The 11,557-nt window shown below is 39.2% G+C and overlaps 1 protein-coding gene across 1 annotated transcript; it reads right to left on the bottom strand.

Annotated features, from left to right (window-relative positions):
- Positions 1 to 805: 805 nt before the first annotated feature.
- LOC112197347 lies at positions 806 to 3,398 on the bottom strand. The gene is made up of 2 exons (XM_024337968.2): positions 2,985 to 3,398; positions 806 to 2,342 (listed from the first exon to the last, which is right to left on the bottom strand). The coding sequence occupies exons 1-2, from the start codon at positions 3,063 to 3,065 to the stop codon at positions 1,245 to 1,247; spliced, it is 1,179 nt and encodes a 392-aa protein (XP_024193736.1). The 5' UTR covers positions 3,066 to 3,398; the 3' UTR covers positions 806 to 1,244.
- Positions 3,399 to 11,557: the final 8,159 nt, after the last annotated feature.

The following is an 11,557-nucleotide window of genomic DNA, read 5'->3' as shown; positions in this document are numbered from 1 at the left end:
AAAAGTAAAAACGGATATGATTCTTATTTTTTCTCTCAAGATCTGTTATTCTCGATTGACTTTGACTGAAGTAACAAAAGGAGTGAAGTTATCAATGTTTTGAGAGTGAGTCTGCTACAGATCTATTGTTGGTATTGTCATTGATATTTTAGTACTCATGCTGTGTCTCAGTCCTGAAGTCCAGTTTATGTCTTATGCTCATCAAAATAAACTATGCTACAATGTTGAGATTAACACAGGTTAATCTGATTTGTCGAAACCAGAGAATAGGCCAAAATACTACAGCGAATCAGCGACAGATTGGCAGTGAATAAAAAACACCATATTGCTGTATTTTATGCGTACTTCAGTACACAGCTTCATGTGCACAAGAATTTATCTTTCGTATCGCTCTGTATTAAACAAACCATAGTTTACAGGTTCATCATTGAAACAATCTCCATCTCTTCCCGACAAAATCATACGTGAAAATGAAATAAAAGATTGAGATAACAAGACGGTGCCAAAGTTGAAATAAACAGGTGATAAAAATAATCTCAGACTGCGATTGAGAGCAAAATTTCAGAACCAAGTTTGAATTTGAGCAGCAATTTCTGCGTTCCCTGGATTTCCCACATGTATTAGTATCAAATTTAAAATGCCAGATTTTGTCTTGAATGTATGTTTTATGGTTTATACTAGTTATGCAAGGTTAACTATTGCTAAACAAAGACCTGACAAGATGAACATACCACTGGAAAGGTCGCACAGACTGCACTATATATTATGCAATTTGATCAAACAAAAGATCTAAGAGCAATTCAGATGTCACAAAGAAAGTCAGTTTCACCGCATAAACGAATATTATCTCATAAGCAAAATTTCCCAACAAGGGGAGGCACCCTTGTACTTATAAGTTCAGTATATCCAGGAAGCATGCAATCTCAAAGCTAAGAGAACATAAGACTTGTGACTACTGATTCAAGCGCAGCTTCCATTCCAGTAGATAGGCATGCTCCACCTTATACTAAACAGAACTCCAGTAAAAGTTATGTACACAACATTACCCTAAATACCCAGAAGTCTGTCCAGACCCGAAACATTTCCAAAGAATGAGATATAAATGTAGCTGAGAATGAGGGACAGCTATGTCAGCGATACACCACAGTCATCGTTGTTCGGTTGAACCCATCATGAGGAGTCACAGAAGCTGCATGACCAACTATCTTTACAGCAGACATCAAAAACTTACTGGAAAGATAAGCTCACTCCCTATCTCTTCTGCAATTCCCAGGCAACAAGAATTTATACTTCTCTGCATTCTCCAACAGATAGGATGGGAGATGAACAGCTGAGTAGGAATGAGGAATAGGGCCCATTTTGCCGATGATTTCCTTGAATGTGTACTCTTCTGGAAGCATATCAAACAGATCGTCTCCGTTGCAGATTACTTCCTGAACTCTTTTAGGGTTGAGATACTTATTAAATCTGATACGATCATTGTGACTGTATGCCTTCATCTTAAATATGAACTCACTGATTTTGCGAAAACAAAAGCTGCAATGCCACCCTGCATCTGCCAGGACGTCATCTGTCTGGCGAAAATGCGCATATTTGGTCACATTCTCTCGATACCTGTGTACTGAGGCCCTCCAACTGTTATTGTCCACAAGAAACTCAAAGGAATAAAGATAGTTCTTCAGCCGAAGATGAAGGACGTCAGGAATATCATCACACCACCTCAGGAGATTGATAGTGTGTCTGCTTGGGATCTCATCAACATCCGACATTATCAACAAGTCGTCGTCAGTAATACCAGCAAGTTTGAGAAGGTTGTCCAATTGTAGCCGCTGATATGCCTCCTCAACAAATGGGTTGTCCCCTTTCTTGGCTGTTCTTCCAACTGTCGCATATTCCAACCGGGGTTCAACAAAATCGAACTGCTCCCGATTCTTTGCAAAATGCAGAGGCTTGAAAATTCCAGAAAATGTTGAATTTGACTCCAGGAGAACAAATTTCGTTATGTAGGGGTACAATTCTTTCCATCGTATTGTAAGGATGTCCATCTCATTACTGAACAACACAGCATCATAGACACGCCTAGGGTACTCGCGGATGCCCCAACCGTGAAGTTTGCAGAGGTTCTCCATTGACACATTCTCGTGATAGTAGTGTGGGATATCATGGAAAGGTTTGGGTGGTGATTCCCATAGTGGCCGCAAGAAGTATGAGATCTTCTGTCCATGCGCATATATGCCAAAGATGCATGTCGGAATAAGCATAATGAGAAGGATGAGAGCTCTTATATCAAACCCACGGAGAATGCAGCGGACTCTTGACATGCTTAGTAGTCTACCTGATTCCTGCAAAATAGTAAAGGACACAGAGATGAGAAACCAAGAGATTCACCAATCAAAGAATTCATAGAGCTTTCAATAATTCAGATTCAAGGACACAACGATAGTTTGTTATAGCAGTATTTCTATAGGTTCACCCTGACTTTTCCCAGGAACCAAAAGAAGATGGGAATTGTGTAAAAAAAAAAAACAGTGAAAGCTACAATATTCACTTAGTTGAGGCGACAACCAAAACGGTGGCACTGGGATTTCAACTTGCCAATACTTTGCGGTCCGAGGACGCTGATACCAGATACAGAAAACTTAATGGAGCACCAAGAAAAACATTTGAGATAAATCTATGCCCAAATTAGTCATAGGGCTAATCAAACAACCAAAGAGAATAAAGGTGAAAAATTCCATGATTTTCCAATAGAGAATATGTTATTTGACATACCAAAGAGAAAAGCAGGTTTTTTTTTTTCTCTGATCTGATAACCAAACACTGGAATATCTGATCAGAGCCACACAAACATCAAACCCACTAAAATATGGTAAAATTGATCTTAGTCAGTTCATAGCCTTAAAACACAAAATCTGCAGATGCTCATAATCCCACTGCGACTACATTATCGGAGCAATCGAGGGCAGGAAAAAAAGGGGGCATACCTGGCCACAAACATCAGCGCAGTAATCGTCAGTCTTCTTAGAGCAGTAAGGACCTCCTCCTTCACCCATCATCCACCACATTCTTTAGATCGATCAAATTATCCAAATGCTCAGCGCCCGAAACCAGATTCCGGCTCCGATTCAGTTCTGCCGAGATCTCCAGCAAGCCCCTTTGGCAAGCGGGAGCGGGTAAAGCTGAATCCTTTAGATCAGAGAGAGAGTTTGACACGTTTTTGGGGTTTGGGTTTTTGGTGATTGAGGAGAATCGGAAGGAGAGAATAAGAGAAGGAACGTTGGAGGGGAAAGGTGAAGGCTTTGTTGATGATGATGTTGTTGTTGTTGTTGGGCTGTGGCCACTCTGGTATTGGGTGGCAGTTGTCAACACAACGCAACACTTTTTACACCACCTACAAAATGGAGCCGTTTCGCTTGTCTTCTACCCCACACACACACATGTCCCCTTTTACGGTAATGCCCTCTCGCGTGGGGAGCCGTGTCCCAGGGGCAGAAGGGGCATTTCGATAATGCGGAAGAGAAACGGCTTTGGCTGGGTCTGGCGTGGTGGGGCCCAACGCGGTCGAGGCGGAGGACTGGCTCAAGACATTAATTAAGTAACGCCATGACCATGTGTCGTCTCCTCCTGATAATTGGTGGGAATTTTTGCGTATTTCCAGCCAGCTCCCCGACACCTGGAACTCTCTCCTTCGCTTTTCTTATTTTTGTGACGTGTATTTCAAGGTCGACCGTTTTGGGCCCCTTTTTGGGCTACCCGCTTTGCCGTTACTAATTACCTTGGGGTTAAACTGTTAAACTACTATTGAGCAGGGTTTACAAAACCATTAGTAATTTCTATAACAGGAGTACGGGTCATTAGGGATAGTTGATAACTCAAACGGACTCATGCATATCCTTAATCAACTCAAACTCGGTAAAGGCAGTAGATTTCAATGGCGAATTTAACTCAAATATGAACTTGATCGACTGATTATTGTGAGTGATATAATACGGGAGTTCGAGTCATCAAGAGTAGTTGAGATTCTTGATCAACTTAAACGGACTCATAGTTGATATCCTTACTTAACTAAAATTTATTAAAAGTAGTAGGTGCTAATACGAATATGATACGACATTATTTGAGTCAGCGTATTACTCTGCATTTCACTTTGTCTTTATATTTTAACTTTTTGCACAAACTCATACCAAATCAAAATCAGTACAAAGTTGATTTGGAATGTGAATGAAAATGAGTTTGATTAAGCAAAGAAAAGAAGGAATAAATAGAAAAGGTCAAGGGTGGTATTTGAGGGGAATCGTGTGGGATCCCACCATGAGGTTTGGGAGATTAGGTTCTCCGTTGGAATAGAAGACGGAGGGTAGAGAAAGATGGTAGGTGGTGGCCAAATAAAATGTTGTCGCTGAGGACTCGAGGGTTAGATAATTTAGATGCTTGCTTCTATTGATTCCAGAGAAGCACATGGGTTATAATCATTGTACATTCATTGTGTTACTCAAATTATTTTCTAGCACTTAATTAAATTGATCAACTCTGTTAAGTCTTCTTCATTATTGTATTGCTGCTCTCTCTTTTTCAATTGTGTGTTCTGTGATCGATCTATATGGGTGGATGAATATGCTTGAATGGTGGTGATTCTGGTGACGCGGTCACCTAAAGTTGCGATTTTCAGTATACTTTTCTTTCTTTGACCGGTTCAATCACACGTAACGAGTCCAACTCCATTATCATTGTCATCTTATTCATTTTATGTTCTCTATTTTCATTAGGTAGTTTATTGTTTCATTTTAAGTACATGTCTGTTACGAAATTCCTTCATAAGATTGAACTCTTATTATTTTTCTTTTGGATCCACTTCGATAATGGGATGGAAGTAATGACATTCTTTTGTTAATTGAATAGTTAAGTTTAGAGAGCGAGATTACTCTCTTATATTAGGCTTGTTGTGTAGTAAACATCCATTTGGATATTAATGAGTTTAGTTGTGGCTTAGATAGGTTATTCGGTTTGTCTCGAAATTTCTTATGTAAGTTCTGTTAGATTCAGGTCTGTCTATCATGGATTGATTATTAATAAAATCAACCCTTAAAAAAAAAAAGTTTCTTTCAAAACCATAGTGAAGTTGAGTAAATTGGATCAAACTCAAGGGAAATTCTAGTGTAGTGGTGGGTATCTCATATCCACATTTATAAAAGTGAGAACAAATTTTGTTATCAAAGTGAGTCCTACTTTGTGTAATCTTAGTTATAATAATGGTAATTACACCTCTTACGACATTTTACAAGTTTTTGAACAAATTCGTTGTCAATGTTGTAATTTTAGTTCTAATAATGGTAATTACACCTCTTATGACATTTTTACAAGTTTTTGAACAAATTCGTTGTCAATGCTGTAATTTTTGTTTAACTATATGTAAATAGTATAAATGAATATGGTAACTTTTGTTCTCAATGTTGTAATTTTGGTTCAAATACTTGTAATTTTTTGTTCAAATAGTTGTAAATGAGGGTATCTCATACCCACCAGTACACTAACTTGTCTCCAAACTCAAATGTTTTTAACAACTATAATTAAAAATCCTCATTTTACAAAAGAATAATATCTTATTGTTGAGGTACGTATGAGTAAACTGTAAACTCATATGAAATAGAATTCAAATGAAAACTCGCTCGAATAAATTTCAGTTCAAATACCACAGTCTTAATGTTTGATCTTTGATTAATTGCGTGAGAATAAATTATTTACAAAATTGCTTTATTCTAAATCCTAAATTAACCAAGCTAGAACAGTATAGTAATTAGTGTGCAATCGCTCTCCCCCCCACAAATTACCTCTTCTACTGCCAAAAGATTAAAGAAGAAAGCGCCCCTTCAAAAACGAGTACTGGTTGTTCGAACTTCGAAGTTGGAACAATTCCTTCCTAGAATTAAGACTGGTAAACCATGAAGTGCATGCTATATACACGTAATTAATGGATAAAGCTGTAGATGTAATCGAAATAACCACCTCCACTTCTCCATGTGTTTAAATCCTAATCCGAATATATATATATATATATATATATATATATATATATACTCTCTCTCCCAGGATGTCGATCGGAGCATCCATATTCGATTGCGTATATAAGCCAAAATGGAGCTGGAGCTTTCTAGGGCATTTCCTTTCTCTTCGATTTGGACTTTAATATCTGTAATTCTGTATGAATTTCCATACTTGAAAGTCTTGGCGCAGACTCAGAATCTGCCATCTGTGGCCATGAAAGCAGCTAGCTGACAACTACAATGGTTTAATTACTAGATTGTGAAAGTAACAGATCACTGTTAAAAAAATAAATTAACCTAAACTTCTTGGCAAATAATTAAGTAACTATATAGAGCAGTGACGACTTGACCCAAGCTTAAGGTCAATTCAGACTCTGGGAGTAATGGAGCGTGATCGAAGCGACGACTTATGACTCACGACTCAACGTCAACTACAGACTTGTTCTTGATATTTTTGGCTTTGGCACGTCTGACTTGTAGTGGAAATAAAATTTAATAGCCTCTCTACCAGTTGGCTGAAGTTTGATTGACGGGAAAACCAAAGGAAGATACCTGGCCACACCATCGATCGACTTGTTCTTGTTACATGCATTTGATTATTTTCTGGTATCATTTGAAGTGGGAAACACAGAAGTTTTGTTTCTATTAGTATTGACATACTCTGTTGGTTTTATTAACCTGGGTTCTTATGATCGAAAATTGGTTTCACTGTTTCAGACTTTCGTTCAGTTAACTTTGTTTTGAGCTATACCGGACTAGTTAGTATCGGGTTATCGATATTAAGTTTAATAAATGTCCCATATTCTGAAGCCACAAATGAAGTATGATAAATTATTATATGTTTCTTATTTTCTTTTCATTAATTATTTGACTAGATTCGTTTCATTACTCAGTCTCTTGAGAAGCTAATTTCTTGCCGGATCAATATTTTAACTTCGATCGAGATCTTTCTAAATTCCAATTGTATTAGGGAATTCTCTCTTCGGTGTTCCTGTTGCATAAGAGAAAACTAGGAAAAATTGAGCACGGCAAACAGCTTTATGCATGGCTTAGCTTTCCAACAAGAGCACATGCATGGCTTTCTTGCATCTTCCTTTTCAGTCTTTAGGAAGACAGACATATTGACACTTTTCCAGGGCAAAGAAAAAGGGTTAGTTGATGAGCTAAATCATAATTAAAAGGGTTTTAGTTAGCTGAAAAGTGTCGAAAGACATCATTGTATACAAGCTAAGCAAAGGTAAGCTAAGCTAAGTTGGGCGGATAAAGGCGAGGAAGAACAAAGTGAGTTTTTTTTTGTCATAAGAACAAAGTGAGTTGAGCAAGATTAGTTTGCCAAATGCCAACGGTATAATATAATAATAGTACCTACTTGGGTGGACCTTGCTGCTAACGGGCAGTTCATATCTATTGGTTAGCTCATGATTAATTAGATCAATGTTAACCCTCCATTGCCATTGGAAATATATAGTAGTTTTATACCTCACATGATTTGCATAAGCATATTCAAGAATCGATTCTCATTTGTAACTATGTGCTGTCACGTACTTGTATATAATCGATTCTCAAAACTTCTTAATTCGATTTATTTCTTGGATATAGTTGTTATTGTATTTTTTTTTTCTTTTCTTCTAACTAGGTCTACCACCGTCTCTGGCATGTGGGATTGTATAATATTGAGTGCTCCCTATAATGCCTATATTCTGTCATAATTGTCCTACATTGATTCTTAGCAGATTGTTACGTGCCAAACACCGAGATAGACATTTACATGCGTAAGATTGATTCCCATTAATTTTAATTTTAATATGGTCTATCACCTTTTCTCCATATGTTCTATTCAAACCTACCGAGACAAACCCTAACATTTTTTTTGGCGGTTCATAGAGTTTTATTGAATCACAAACACAAACTTACAAACAAAGACCCAAATATGGGTCAAAGGTACGTAAGCAAGGAAGTAAATAACAAAACCCAACAACAAACAAGCCCAATGACATTTAGCCCACTCGCAAACCAATAGAAGGGGAGAGCGATCATGTCGTCGTCGCCGACAAGTGATCCATCTCGTGACTCAGAAACGTCACGGGAGTTGCAGCCAAGGACTTAGAAGCCATCTAAATCTTTCCAGCACATGAATACCAAACCAGATCCCAACAGAAGAACTCTACAATCCAAATCCCAAAACCATACAAAACTCGCTAGGCAAGCAATTGCCAGGCATGAAAGTAACCAAAAAAATAGAAAAAAGAAAGAGGAATCGAGATAAGCAGCAGCAGAATCGCCGACGTGCCTATGTAAGATATCTGATACAATGTCGTATTCAGAGAATCGAATAGGCGAACATTCGTTTAAAACATTGATGGTTATGAAGCATGTGCACCTAAAACGTGAAGAATATAGGATTTGAAAAGCAGAAGGAGAGGAAGAAGATTGGGGGGACATGAGAGGGATAAGGATGGAAGAGAATGAAGAAGGAAAAGGGGATAGATGGGATGGGTAATCTGGGCTCTAAGGATGAATAAGATTTGGGTTATGGGGGAATTGGGGAAACGAAGCAAACCGAAAGCTGACGATAAGCAAAACTGCCACCGCAGGGGCAGAGAGCTACCAAGAAGGGTAGGGGAAAACAAGGAAAATTGGAGACTCCCCCAACTCTAAAGCCTAAGATCCAGATCAAAATGATCTAGATTTGGCAAGAGAATGGGGAGAAGGAGAAAACTTGGTTTGGTGGGTTTCTTAGAGAGTAGGGAGACTTTCTCACTCTAGAGGCCCTTTCTCTCTAGAAAACTCATTGAAACAATTTTCCTCCTCCTCTCCCATCTCTCGTCAGATCTTGATTATTTTTTATCCGGATCTTCGACCTGAGAGTCAAGGGAGCCTTTGATTTTATCTTTGTTTGAGGCTTTATGTATCTATTACCATTTTTCTACTTTCCGTATTCTCCCCACCTACCGTCTTGACCGATTTCGCCTGGAATTCATCGCTGATCCGGCCCTGTTTGGTTCCTCTTGTTCATGATTTCCCCTTTTCTAGATCCCTCTATCTCTATCCTCCCTGCCAAGTTGTTTAGTTACTCTGCCATGGTTGGTTTTTATGGTTCTCGGAGCCTCATCCAAAGTGGGATTTGCCCACTACTACTGCACTTAGGCCATCTCCAACCCACAAGGCTAAAAATAGCTCTGGGGGTAAATTTTAGTCATGCTTTATTTATTATTCATCTATATGACATCAGCCATCTCCAACCCGTCAAGGCTAAATTATAGCCCTAAAATATATTTTAAAATTTTGAATATGTTATATATATATATATATATATATATATATATCTATACTATTATTAAGATAAGAGACTTTGTAAGCCAAAATCTAAAATTTTGACAGAATTGACTCTAAAAGATTAATAAACTTTGAGAAATAATTAAATTACAAGGATAATTAAGACATTTACAAAATGTATTTTTATTTAAAAAGTTATAAAAAAAATACCCACAACCCACTTTTCTCTCTCCCATTTTCTTTTCTCTGCAATAACCAACTCTATGTTCAAGTAAAACCCTAATTTGTGTTTGGCCCAAACTCTAGGTTACTTGACCTAGTGGTAATAGGGTTAAATTAGAAGGATCTAGATTCCTATTCAATGTGCGATTACTTTCCTTGTATGATTGAGATTTTATGCATTGTAATCCTTTATATAAAGAGACCCCTATTATCAATGAGAATACACAGCGATTTCCTCTCAATTTCTGATTCCCTAAAACACGTTATCAGCACGAAGCCCTAACCCTGAAAACCCTAATTTCTTAACCCTCAAAATCCTGCAACCACCGCCCCACATATCGAAGCCCTAGTCCCAAGGAGCCCAGAACAGGCGGTGGAACCACCAGAACGGGCCGGAATTGACCTAAACCGGCCTCTGTCCCTGCCGAGCCCTGTGCCTGCCCTCCGCAGATCTGTCGAGCCCCTGCCGAGATCTGCCGACTAGCTGCCGAACCCCTACTGAGCCCTGCCGAGCATCTGCCGAAGCATCTGGGAGACCTGCCGAGAGCCCTGCGTGCACCTGCCGAGCACCCCAGCAGCAGCCCTACACAACCCCTGCAGCAGCCCCCACAACCTCCTCAACTGCCTAGCTCCGGCCACCAGTTACCGGCCACTTTTTCGGTAACCTTTTTCCGGCCATCTTCAACAACTTTTCTGGTCAAGATTTCCGGCTATTTTTCAAGGTAAACTTTTCTAAAAGTTCTTGTTTTTGAAGTTGTTCAATTTCTTAAGTTTTTGAAGTTTTTCAATTTCTTCTTCTTTTCTCGGGGACTTCCAACCTCCCTTCTTCTACACCCCTTTCTTCTTCATAGGGAGATCAAATTAAGCCGAACTGTGGGGTTCGTGCTCACTCCAAGCTTAGAGCTTGTTGAGATCTCCAAACTTAGAGTTTGTAGAGAATTTATGATCAACCACTTACGTCATTGTTTCGATCTAATCCAATATTTCTTGGAATCAAATTTCTTGGAAGCGACTACGCTCGGAAATTCCTAATTTCTTGGAAGTGACTACACTCATAAATTTTTATTCTTTTCGTGGTAGCCTTTTTCGCTCCCAAACTAACCCTAATCTTTTGTTATTTTTCAGGATGAGTAACCTGAACAAGTTGAGTTTCGCTCCACTAGAGACAACAAGCGCAGGATACCACAAGTGGGTATGTGATGTGCACTAGCATCTTAAGGTTAATGGGATCCTGAGTACGATCCAAGAGCCAAGTCAGAACGTGCTTGTTCCTCAACAAGCTACCGCTTTTAAAGCGAACAGAGCTACGAGAGAGGCCAATGAAGCTAAAACCATAATTCTCATGACAAGGCACATGAATGATGTGCTCCAAAATGAGTACCTCAATGAGGAAGACCCCAGAAAACTATAGGTAGAACTCGAGTAGCGTTTTGGCAACGTTCGTGACTCCCTGCTTCCTGATTTAGAAGTGAGATGGCATAGTCTCCGCTTTTGTGATTTCAAGTCTGTACTTGACTACAATTCGGAAGCACTTCGTATCAAGTCTTTGATGGATTTCTGTGGGCAGAAAATCACTGATACGATGTTGATCGAGAAGACTCTCTCTACCTTCCCCGTCTCTGCATTGATGATAGCCAAGAACTATCGGATTGATGTCAATGCTGGACGCATCACAAAATTTCATGAGCTTATTGGAGCCATAAACATAGCTGAAAAGCACGACAACATACTTGTGAAGAACTATAACTCTAGACCCGTGGGAGAAAAGCCAATTCCGAAGTCTAATTATAGTCGCGCCCCTAAAAGAGGGCGCCAGGAGCAAATCCCTAAGGAAAGGGATTATTCTAGACGTTCTGGTCCATATTCTCTCCCCAAAGAGGAAGAAAATTGCCAAGATAGGCGTGCACGGAACCGTAGAGGTTAACGTGTGAAGAGAGATAGAGAGAGAGGTAGAGCCTCCGGCTATGGTGGTGGCGCCACCAAGGATCATAGTCGTCCTCAAAGCGCCCTAGGTACAC

The sequence above is a fragment of the Rosa chinensis genome, chromosome 4 (assembly GCF_002994745.2).
Source record: "Rosa chinensis cultivar Old Blush chromosome 4, RchiOBHm-V2, whole genome shotgun sequence".
NCBI classification, from domain to species: domain Eukaryota; kingdom Viridiplantae; phylum Streptophyta; class Magnoliopsida; order Rosales; family Rosaceae; genus Rosa; species Rosa chinensis.
Note: the sequence above shows the minus strand (reverse complement) of the source record. Positions and strands in the feature narration are given on the sequence as shown.